The sequence below is a fragment of the Adiantum capillus-veneris genome, chromosome 11 (genome assembly GCF_014529385.1).
Source record: "Adiantum capillus-veneris isolate H3 chromosome 11, ASM1452938v2, whole genome shotgun sequence".
NCBI classification, from domain to species: domain Eukaryota; kingdom Viridiplantae; phylum Streptophyta; class Polypodiopsida; order Polypodiales; family Pteridaceae; genus Adiantum; species Adiantum capillus-veneris.
The window spans coordinates 116,351,463-116,364,097 of NC_140941.1; the positions used below are offsets into that span (position 1 = coordinate 116,351,463).

The following is a 12,635-nucleotide window of genomic DNA, read 5'->3' on the forward strand; positions in this document are numbered from 1 at the left end:
ACAAAAGCCAAGGGATTGTGAAACCCCAAGGCCATGCCTCCAAAATCATCTGCATCCACTCTAACATTTCCTAATGGTGTAACCCAAAAAGGGATGCGCATCTACAACACAACCAAAACGTAAGAGAGGCAAGGGGGACCCACTCACTGTCCACCTCAAAAGCCAAAGAAAGGTACCAAGATGCACATCTCTCTGACCAAACCAACTTCCCTAAGGCCTCTCTAAACTAGCGCTCAAACAAACCTGCAAACTGTCTGATCTCCATAAAGTAATTGGCTTCAACCATTGTCTGCTGGTATCATAGACAACCTACCTCGTTCAGACGGAGTCGTGTAAAACCTGCACTCTAAATCTAATCGTGGGAGATCTCTTCGGACCAAGAAAAATGTGTGGAGTTCCTAACAATTGCAAGAAAAGCAAGTCGACACATAGTGGCCCACTCCTCTACTTTCCCCACATAGTGGCTCTCTCTCTCTCTCTCTCTCTCTCTCTCTCTCTATATATATATATATATATATATATATATATATATATACAAACACACACACACACACACACACATAAGACATGCTCAATGGTGCTTAAAAGTGAGTACCGTGTTCCCAAGACAGCTAGTCATGGTGGGAAAAACTTCTACTTTCATTACTACCTTCTTCAATAGCCCTTCAGACCAGATCATTCATGAGAACCATCTCGATTACATAATTTATATGAGGCTTAAAATGCCCTGCTTTTAAAAGCTTTTTCTGCATGCTGAACTTAATGCCAAAATGCTACTTGTGTGTTTTCTCAGCCGGTTACAGCAACTGGTTCTTGCAATTCTGCTATTCTACTGCAACTTTATCATAAGGAAAACTTAAGATTACATTGGCACAAGAGCACCTCACAAAACTTCGGTATTTTGTGGGGTTGGGGTGGTGAAATCAAATGGAAACAATTTGGGGTTGAGAAGACATAAAGACTATACTCAAGTCAAAAATGAGTACTATTCCTCTCCATCATCCAATCCAGGGACATACTCGAGACTCACATCAAACATGACCGGGCTGCTGGGTAGTACACGTGGTCTCCCTGCAGCTGCGGGAAGCCCTTTAGGAAAGGCAAGCTGCCAACAAAACGATCATGAGTTCCTCTCTTTCCAAAAACAAACACAGTCAAAATCAAACCAAAAAACTTAATGAGTGTTGGTCTTTAGAATGACCAAAAGTGGAAAGAGTCTCTCTCTCTCTCTCTCTCTCTCTCTCTCTCTGCGCAGGTAAATCTCCCCCCCTCTCCCGCCCCGCACCCGCACCCGCACCCCCCCTGAGTCTTTCCCTCTCCCGCCCCGCAACCACACCCCCCTGCCCTGCCCCTGCGCCCCTACCCCACTCGCTGTCCCCCCCACCCTCCTTCTCTCTCTCTCTCTCTCTCTCTCTCTCTCTCTCTCTCTCTCTCGTGATGAGTCTATCGCGCCCTGCGCAGGTAAATCTCCCCCCCTATCCCGCCCCGCACCCGCACCCGCACCCCCCCTGAGTCTTTCCCTCTTCCGCCCCGCAACCACACCCCCCTGCCCTGCCCCCCCGCCCCCTTCCCGCTCCCTCTCTCTATCGCGCGTTCTCTCTCTCTCTCTCTCTCTCTCTCTCTTTAACCTTTAACGCACTGTCTCTCTCTCTCTCTATCGCGATGAGTCTATCGCACGTTCTCTCTCTCTCTCTCTCTCTCTCTCTCTCTCTCTCTCTCTCGTGATGAGTCTATCGCGCTGTTTCTCTCTCTCTTTTTTTAACCTTTTAACCTTTCAACCCCTTAACCTTTTAACTTTTTAAGCTTTTAATTTTTTAATGTACTAACTTTTTAACCCCCTTTTTAACTCTATCTCACTGCCTCTCTCCCCCCCCCCCCCCCCCCCCCCCCCCACACACCACTTTTTAACTTTTGGGCTCCATAGGTCATTATGGCCTTTTGAGGACTTTAGTATAACATTTCATTTCAATTCTACCCCCCCCCCCCCCTCTCCTTCACTTTTGTTTTCGAGACGCGCGCGCACACACACACACAGAGCTGAACATATTGAGGGCACCAGGCCACACCGCCTCGCGCTCCGCCGCTCGTCGCGATCGCCGCCAGTGTGGGTGCACACGTACATCCAGTGCCGCGTACGCTGCTAGAGTGGGTGCACACAAGCATCTAACCCCCTTGCAGACGACGATCAAACATGAGGAAGACGAACAAAAAAGCCGACCCCCTAGAGGATACCATTCGAAAATGCAAAGAGGAAATGACGGAGATCATCACCAAGATGAACCGCAATCTCTGGGGCACAATAAACATTCTCGAAGGACGTGTGCTGATCTAAGAGAGCAAGATAAGCACGCTGGAAGACCAAGTGACGACCCAAGAGGAAGAGATCACGTCACTCAAGAAAGAACTCGCCGAAGCCCGATCAAGAAACACACTGGAAGAGGGCGAACTGCAACCCTCAATTATTGAAGAAATCAACACGATCAAGGAACAAGTATGGGCCATCAAAGAGGGAGAAGAACAGCACAAAGAAATGACGACTTCTTGGGTGGATGTTCTTACCAAAACCCAACAGAAGGCAGACGAAGCCGAGAAATGGATCAAGGTGGCCAAGAAAGGAAAAGACAAGGAGATAACGCCAACGTCCACACCCAACAACATCATTAACCAGACACTAGAGGAGGAGCAGAGGAGAAGGGTGCGCGCTTTACATGTGAGAATTTGCAGTCTTACAGACAAAGGCAATGTGGACGAAGAAATAAAAGAACTCACAGCCTTGATGGGGATTCATGAGCCGACACACACAAGGGCATGGAGAGTGGGCAACATAAAGAAAAATGGAGGCAGTGGAGAAACCTCAAAAGAAAGAGCACTCATCCTCCGTTTTCCCTCCATGGAAGTAAAGAAGTCATTCTTGAAGAAAAGACCAACTCTTAAAGAGACTGGCATATTTCTTGGAGACGATCTCACCCTCTCGCAGATCGCTCATATGCAGGAAGTAATGCCGGAGATTAGAGCGGCAAGGGGAAAAGGCAAGATCGCTTTTTACCGAGACGGAAAAGTGGTAATACTTGAGCGACGCTCCACATGACGGTGCGAGACTTATGGGACCACACTCAAAGTAGCTGCTTGGAACTGCAATGGATCTATGCGTCTTGATGTGGGTGCTTTTGAGGATAGCTTTGCTGGAAGAGACATCATCTTCTACTCTGAGACACACCAGGCCCCTGGGCAATCCATGCCTCACATCAGTGGATATAGGTGGGAGACAACCTACAGACAGGAGACAAGCTCAGAGCACAGAGGGCGGGGCTCGGGAGGAGTGGCAGTGTTATTTATAGAGGGTCTGCAGCCACTGATACATATAGCCCGCAGGGACGAGCAGGCTAGGTACATGTGGGTGAGACTGAAAGCAGAGACAGGCAGATACCTCTATCTAGCTATTTGTTACTTTCCCCCGAGTACATCAGTGTATGCACCACCCAAAGGACAGTCCCCTCTCTCTATTTTGGATGATGACATATGGGAGTTCTCTAGGGACGGTGACATTATCATCCTCGGGGACTTCAATGCTAGGACTGCCCATCACCAGGCAGTGTTTTATGATACTTCAGAGGAGATGCTAAGAGAGATAGATGTGGCAGAGACGGGCCTTTCCAGACTATCACACGATATGGAATATACTGAGTATGGGCAACACCTGATAGACATGGGCACTGCACATGGATTGGCCATCTTGAACGGCCTACAGAGATTTCCTGCTGCGAGAGGCTTTACATGCTTCTCACACAGACATGGAGCCAGCACGGTAGACTATGTCATGGCACAACCGAATCTCATCTCTAGTATCGAGGATCTCATAGTTGGGCCCAAACCGGTCGGAGTGGCGGTGGATCATGCTCTAGTGTCAATGACCATCTCCTTCCATTTCAGTGCAGCACACAGGCCACGAGTAGCAGTCCCTACTCGCTACACATTCACAAGGGAGACGGACTCTGTATACATGGACGGAATCTACAGACGCCTATGCACTGAGGACCCGAGGCGACCTCTGGAGGAGCTAACTACTATATTGACACAGACATTACATGAGGCAACAACTGAAGCATACCCACACACCCAGCCTGAGCAGAGCCGCTGATTTGGGAGCATGCCTCACAACATCTGGTACGATGAGGGGTGCCGCCAGACTAGAGCCAGACTTCAGAGGGAGGTGTTGTTGGGGGACGTCACTCACAGACAGTCACAGATGGACTTCCGACGCCTGGTGCGGCGGAAGAAGAGGGCTTTTTTGGCTAGACTCGAGCAGGATCTATATCAGCTATTCTTAAGTCAAGACTCGCGTGAGGCGTGGCGGCTCTTTCATGAGCAGTCCCCCCCCCCCCCCCCCCCTGCTATTTCCTCCACAGAGACCTCGGGTCAGTACGCATCATCTTTGTACACAGTACCTGGACAGCCGCCCCTCCCCAACCCCCCCGACCCATGCCCACATACATGTGTCTTTTTCACTGCTCAGATGATGAAGAGAGCCATTGACAGGATGAAGACTGGGAGAGCATATGATCATGAGGGCCTAGTAGCTGAGCATTTCATGCATGCCAAAGACCTACTAGCAGAGCTTCTAGCAGTTATGTTTAACCGTGCCATGTGTGAGGGCCTACCGGACACTTGGAGCCTATCTACAATCGTACCTATCTTCAAATCAGGAGACCCCATGGAGCTTGGGAATTATCGCACTATTATGATTGGGCACACACTGGCACGGTTGTATGCATCCATTCTTGAGCAACAGCTGAGTAGATGGGCAGAGAGGGAAGGAATACGTGCAACTGGGCAGGCAGGATTCAGGAGAGGCTTCTCTACTCTTGACCATATCCTGACACTCAGGGCCATCATCGAGGAAGGCAGATCTCATGGGAGACGGATCTATTGTAGCTTTGTGGACTTCCGCAAAGCTTTCGACACGGTACCCAGAGCTAGACTGATGCGCAGATTAATGGGAATGGGAGTACCCACAGAACTCGTTTGGGCGATCATGGCATTGTACAGATCAGTAGTAGGGCATGTACGCACCCCGGAGGGACTTTCTACACCGGTTCACTCCACTATTGGGGTGAAGCAGGGCTGCCCGCTCTCTCCCACTCTTTTCGGTATGTATGTGGATGAGATTTCTGACTACATTGACAACAAAGGGGATAAAGGTGCTCAGTTGGCAGGGACATGGATTCCACTTTTGTTATATGCTGATGACATAGTGTTGATCTCCGAATCCCCAGAGGGAATGCAACGTCAATTGGATGCTCTGCATACGTTTGCCCACGAAAGTGGTTTGTCTGTCAACCTGGGTAAAACCAAGGTTATGGTGTTTAATACCACCCCACAGTGGATCAGGAGGTCAGCACCCACACTCACATACGGCCAGAAGACTGTGGAGTACACTGACGCTTACACTTACCTTGGAGTGGTTTTTAGCGGACCTACATTCTCACTCAGAAGGGCAGCAGAAACCAGACTTACTAGAGCCCACGCAGCATTGGGTAGATTGGAGAGGATGTGTTCGCAGGTTCAGTTTCAGGAGCCCCGGACGAAGCTCTGGCTCTTTGACACCTTGGTGGCTTCAGCATTGCTCTATGGAACCGAGATATGGGGACCTCACTGGATCACCACGGGAGGACGGGTCGCTTAGACGGATGGGGGAACATGGAGAAACCTCTCGTCTCTATGATCTCGCGGCTCATTAGAGCCAAGGCATCAGTACCACGGGCCATTATCCGAGCAGAGCTAGCGGCCCCCCCACTTGTGGTGGAGGCGCTCACCAGATCAGTCTCCTTCATAAACCGCACATGGGCACTTCCTCGAGACAGATATGCTCGCATAGCACTTGAAGCCTCTCGACAGTTAGCCATACAAGGAGATACAACATGCTGGTATGGGGAGATGACATCATGGTTTCAGGCACATGGGTTCAGCATAGACCGGCTGCCACCATTCCATTACTCATTGGATGCACCATCTCTCACCCTTACACAGTCAGAGATCACCAAGCTCATACGCCAAGACCTGACCCAGCTAGACACCAGAAAGACATGGATACAACCAGCACAGGAATTGGACACGAAGATGGCTTTTTACAAAGACCACCTTCTCCAGCTTACGAAAGATGGTTTTGTGGCGAGACCCAGATACATGGATACCCACTTGTCTCATGGAATACGATGTGCTATTGGCCAGTTACGCACATCTTCTCACCAGTTGCGGATTGAGACGAGGAGATACAGCGGAGTACCAGCAGAAAACAGGACATGCCCCTTGTGTAACATGGAACCTGAGACAGAGCTACACTATACATGTCGCTGCCCCGTCTACTACGAGATACGAGGCCGCTTCCATTGCTTGTTCAGAGAAGGTTTTGGACCACTCTCAAGAGTCATGGGATACGAAGATCATAGATGTATGGGTTTGTTCTTGCTCGAGCTGCGCAGACACAGAGATAGCCTGATGAATGGCGAGGCTAGCTAGTCTCAAAGACGGATCACAGACTTCTTCAGAGCAGACACGGGACAGCCGCAAGAGCCACTCCCACAGCAGAGCTCCCCCTCGTCTTATACCAGAGGCACACTGATTGACCGAGCGATTGAACTGGGGAAATCCAGGCGCCCGCGACTGCGAAGAACTACACAGCATCGACGGAGGCTACGACAGAAAATTCGGAGCACGCTGGCCAGACATGCACGACGCCCGGTCAGACTACTAACCATGGAGGAAATTGATGAGATTCGCCAACGACTGATGCTAGATCTTTTGTGATTCAGCTATCCCAACAAGCCACCCATTTTTTTGCTTGGTCTTTTGCTTGGTTCACATCGATCAACTTAGGACCCCATAGTATATATCTTTGTTTTGTACTGTTGCTAGGTTATTTTGTTACTCTGACTTTGTATCAGATCCACCACTTTGTAACTTTCGGGTCTCATAGGTCATTATGGCCTTTTGAAGACGTTAATATAACATTCATTTCATTTCTCTCTCTCTCTCTCTCTCTCTCTCTCTCTCTCTCTCTCTCTCTCTCTCTCTCTCTCTCTCTCTCTCTCTCTGTGAATCTTAATCTTACAAAGAGAGAACAGATTCTCTATCTCAGAAAAAAGAAAAATCTTCCCTGGACTACGACCTTCTTCTCCAGACAAAAGGATTTTCAACCCCTCTCTGCAATGGTTCCTCCTCTGCCAATGTAGGGAATCAATACAGAGGACTTGTCTGAGTATACTCTGAGCTAGAGAGAGTGAATCAGTAGAAGAGGGCTATGGGTGAGGGAGAGAGAGAAGCTCTTCACACCCTCAAGCCGATTTCACTCTCATAAGGCAGAGATAAGCCCTTCGCAGCCTTCTGGAAAAAAAAATTATATTCTGAGTGCTTCAAACTGTTCACACTCACTTTGCCCAATGTTTTAAAAGGCTTTTTAAAAGCTTCAGGTCAATTCTGAGACATGGTAGAAAAAATAATTTGCTAGCACATATTACAAAGCATTACCAGGATAGATTTACCAGGTCTTCACTTACAAAAGTCCCTCTGCTCCAAAAAGAATCAAATGAACTGTACTGGACGTCCCCGGGTACGGAAAAACATTGATGTAATACATTGATAAGAACCCATCTACATCTAAGTGCTCATACTTCCATAGTGGACACTGCCATATACCATTCATTCATATGTGTATAGCAATACTTATTTACTACTTTTTGGATTGGAACGCAGGAAATTATGGCGCTGGTGCACTGCACCCGGAATTTTTCGTTGAAGTTTCTTAATGTATTCCAATTCATTCATATGTGTATAGCAATAAAAAGATCTAAAATAGACTCTGTCTCCTTTTTCTCCCTTACACACAACATGCACTCAAGTAATCTCAAAGCTCCTGGCCTCCCTCTTCTAAACTCGAGCTCCCACATTGCTCCCTTTCCTAAAGGCTAAGCAACCTCTCTCTCTCTCTCTCTCTCTCTCTCTCTCTCTCTCTCTCTCAGGGACATGGATTCTGCTCTTGTTATATGCTGATAATTTTGTGCTGATTTCAGATTCTCCAGAAGGGATGCAGCGTCATTAGGATGCATTACATGTGTTTGCCCAGGATAGTGGAATGCCACTGAAGACCCACGGCCCAGTATTCTCCTTGAGGAGAGCAACAGAGAAGAGACTGACCAGAGCTTACGCAGCATTGAGGAGACTGGAGAGGATGTGTTTGCAGGTTCAGTTTCAGAAACCTCGAGCAAACACTCTAGTGGCTTCAGCTATGCATAATAAAGTTCAAATATGGGGACCCTCGGTGGATCACCATGGCAAATCTGGTAGCACTGATGGATGGAGATGTATGGAGAGGCCTCTAGTCTCTATGATTTCTTGGATGATTCGGGCCAAGGCTTCAGTGCCACATGACATTATTCGAGCCGAGCTAGCTGCTCCTCCCCTCGTGGTCGAGGCCCTTACCAAATCAGTATCCTTTATGCACAGTTTATGGGACCTCCCTAGAGACAGATATGCTTGGTTGGCCCTTGAGTCCTCCAGACAGCTAGTGCTACAGGGTGATACAGCATGTTGGTATGGGCAGATGACATCATGGTTATAGTTACATGGGTTCAGCATGGACAGATTGTCCCCGTTCCAGTATTCCTTGAATGCACCCTCCCTATCTATCACATGGACAAAGATCACTAGACTCGTATGTGAGGAGCTGATTCAGCTAGATACCAAGAGCACATGGATACAGCCAATACAAGAGTTGGGCACGAAGATGACTTTCTATAGAGAGCATCTTCTCCAACTCACAGAGGACAAGTTTGTGACGAGGCCTAGATACACGGGAACACACTTATCTCATGGGATACGGTGTGCTATTGGCCAAATACGCTCATCCTCGCATCAGCTTCGGATCGAGACTGGTACATTTTGAGGAGTACCACAGAGGCTAGGATATGTCATTTATGTCATACTGAGCCAGAGACAGAGCTGCACTACATATGTCACTACCCTGTGTACTAGGAGATATGTGGCCGCTTTCAATGCATGTTCAGAGAGAGTTTCGAACCACTTTCTAGAGTCATGAGATACCCAAACCAAAGATGCCTAGGCTTGTTTTTAATCGAGTTGTAGTACCCCATTATCTAGCACCCATTGTGTTTTGAAGACGTTAATATAACATTTCATTTCTCTCTCTCTCTCTCTCTCTCTCTCTCTCTCTCTCTCTCTCTCTCTCTCTCTCTCTCTATGTGTGTGTGTGTGTGTGTGTGTGTGTGTGTGTGTGTGTGTGTGTGTGTGTGTGTGATATATCTATCCCTCCCTCTCTTCCGAGCAAGGCTTGAGCATCCCTCTCTCTTTCAATTTCTCTCATCTCTCTCTCGACAGCTTGCATCACAAGGAGACACATCTTGTTGGTATGCATAGATGACATCATGGTTTCAGCTAAATGGACTTAGTATGGACAAATTACCCCCCTTCCAGTACTTGTGGATGCACTCTCCTTGTCCCTCACATGGACCGAGATGACCCGCCTTATTAGACAAGATTTGCTTCAGCTAGTGTTAGGTGCAGCGGAAGAGTTTAAGGATTTAGCTCGGATCTAGTACTCCGCACACAAACACAAGGTTACTTTACTTCACTTGAAAGAATTGAACTGTTGCCAGAGAAAGTACTTTCTTTATTCTTGCACAATGCCGATACAATGACTAAATGTTGAGATGCTGATGCTAATGGGTACTGATCCTAATGATGCTGGGTACTACTGAGAGATTGAAGGAAACTGCGGGTACTGGGATATTGCGGGTGCTGATAGGTCCCAACCCTCAAGGGTCCCCTTGCTCTGTTGCCAGAGCAAGTACTTTCTTTATTCTTGCACAATGCTAATACAATGACTAAATGCTGAGATGCTGACGCTAATGGGTATTGATGCTAGTGATGCTGGGTACTACTGAGATACTGAAGGGTACTGCAGGTACTTGGGTATTGATGGGTACTAAGGGGTACTGCGGGTACTGTACTAAGGGGTACTGATGGGTACTTACTACTGGGTATTGAGGGGTTCTGCCGATATTGATGGGTACTAAGGGGTACTACGGGTACTCAAGGGTACAAAGGGGTATTGCGGGTACTGAGAATCCCTATGCTGAGCTAGGCAGGAGCCAAGGCAAAACACAATGGGTGCTAGATAATGGGGTACTGTGCCGACAACAACGATGACGACGGCGAGGCTATGGCTGAATGCTGGAAGGGCTAGCGATGTCGATGGCTAGAACTCCAACCATGACGAGGCTAGGGCTGAAATCTGATGGCGATCATAGGATGAATCACTTGCTGTTTTGGCTGAAAACACTAGCTTTTCCAGGCTGAAAACGCTGATGAGAAAAGGCTGGAAACGCTGATTGCTTACCCTCCGAGCATTGAAGGCTGCAAGCCCTTCTTCTTTTGCTGCCTCGTCTGCTTCTCCTATCGCCCAAATGGCCCCCTTTATAGGTGCAAAAGGCTGGCTCGAGAAGCATCAAATACAGCCCACGATTATTAATAAATAAAATGCTAAGAGGTGGTTCACGAGGTAAAACACCCGTTTGCCGAAATGTGGTACTGTGCAAGAGAGGGTATGCAACTATGACCGGCTTGGACATGCACGTCCTACTAGAGGCTCACATAGGTGCTAGGCTAGGTCCTAAGCTAAGACTCATGCTAGACTGTAGCAGAAGTATGTCCACGTAGCGCAAGTGAAGTGCGCACGTGACATCTCCCCTATTAGAGGTGAGGCACAACCACCGAACTTCTATCTTGGATTCTTTTTGTACTTCTGATGTTGAATGCTTCTGATGCTTGTGGATGCATAAACCAATGAAAACTCCTCCAAACGGGTGTATACAATGGAGGTAGGTACTTTTGTAAACACCAACCATACGAGTTGCTAGGTAGCCTTATTACTATCGCAGAATACCAGCCTTGGTGCCGACTCTGCCTTGCGAGCAAGTACGACCACTCGAATAGTCCTGCCGTGAAAACATTGCGGGTGAAGTTGAAAGGTAAGGGTGCTCGGAGGTATTTCCAATGGTTCCATGTCGACAAAAGTGGATGCATGCTACATGAGAATGCGAATGCGAATGCAGAAGAGGGTCAGGGATCTTTTCTCCAACTCCTTCCATATCTGTGTAGGAGGCAAGCAGATCTTGGTACTGAAGATCTGGTTTTTTGTGTATATTTGATGTCGATCTTTGTTCAAAGACATGGCAATGAAGATGGGATTTGGTATTGAATGCTTGATACTGAGGGTGCTGAGAGGCTATTAAGTCCGGGATAGGCACATGAAGCTTTTTTAAGGAAAAAAACTGAGAGAGGTTCTTTGTGTTCTTGGTTCTCCTTGGGTTCTTGGTGGTTCTTCCCTTGAGTTCGCAAAGTCCGAGTATGCACAGAGCTCTGATACCAATGCCAGGTGCAGTGGAAGAGTATTTAACTTGGATCTAGTACTCCGCACACAAACACAAGGATACTTTATTTCACTTGAAAGAACTGAACTAAACTGAACTGAAGACAATGAATGAGAGAGAGAGACAACGAGAGAAAAAAGTGACATTGAATGTTGGGTCCTAACCCTCAAGGGCCCCCTTGCTCCATTGCCAGAGCAAGTACTTTCTTTATTCTTGCACAATGCTGATACATTGACTAAATGTTGAGATGCTAATGCTAATGGGTACTGATGCTATTGATGCTGGGTACTACTGAGATACTTAGGGATACTGCGGGTACTGGGGTACTACGGGTACTGATGGGTACTGCGGATATTGATGGGTGCTACAGGTATTGATGGGTATTGCGGGGTACTAAGGGGTAGTGCGGGTATTGAGGGTACTACAGGTACTAATATGTACTGAGGATCCCTATGCCGAGGTAGGCAGGAGCCAAGCTAGAACACAAGGGGTGCTAGATGCTGGTGAAACCGGCCTGTACTTTCAAATATGACGGTAGACTTTAGACTTAAAACTTATTTTCTTTCACCCATTTAATTTGTCGCCCACTTTACTTGTACTTTCAAGACACAACAAAGGGGAGAGGGATACAGGCTGCTAGATTGCACCTGCATGAGTAGACCGACACCAGATTGGCCCCTAACTTAGGCGCCCCTTTCGGTATTTCTTTATTGTTTAAAAGAGGGAATAAACGTTGTGGTTCCCTACAAGCTGCCCCGCACAAACTTGGCTGAATTTCAACTGTTCCAGCCCGATTTCGGCAGCACAACTGTACTAGGACCCTTCACAGTCAGTATTCCCACGCATTGAATGACTTTCCCGACGCATACGGGCACTTTGCAAAACCTGGCGAGAACCTGCAGCATGCTAAATTCTCTGTTTTCAGCCCCGAAAATGCGCCAGATCACCTGTACAGCGGTCCCCTTGCGTCCCCGAACCTCCTTGGGGTATTAGGGTCCGTTGAGGGCCAAAACCCTAAACCTGCAAAAATACACAGCAGGCTGTAATTTACTGTTTCGGGCTCCGTTTCGCGTGCCGGTCGCATCCGTAGCAAGTCCTCGAGCTCCCGCACCTGTAGGGCTACTTGCCCTTTGAATCGGACGAGATTTCTGGCGTGAAACCTCTCCGAATTCACCTATACCTGCGGGGGAT

General features: G+C 47.9%; 1 protein-coding gene and 1 pseudogene across 1 annotated transcript in view; one reads left to right on the forward strand and one right to left on the reverse strand.

The window, feature by feature from the left end:
• Positions 1-797: 797 nt before the first annotated feature.
• LOC147447885 (FKBP-like peptidyl-prolyl cis-trans isomerase family protein) overlaps positions 798-12,635 on the reverse strand; it is a 46,186-nt gene continuing 34,348 nt past the window's right edge. The window contains exon 7 of the mRNA XM_086523789.1: positions 798-1,105. Within this exon, the coding sequence (XP_086379915.1) occupies positions 986-1,105 (120 nt within the window). The 3' untranslated portion in view covers positions 798-985. The remainder of the gene's footprint in view (positions 1,106-12,635) is intronic.
• LOC147447886 (uncharacterized) lies at positions 2,029-6,994 on the forward strand (annotated as a pseudogene).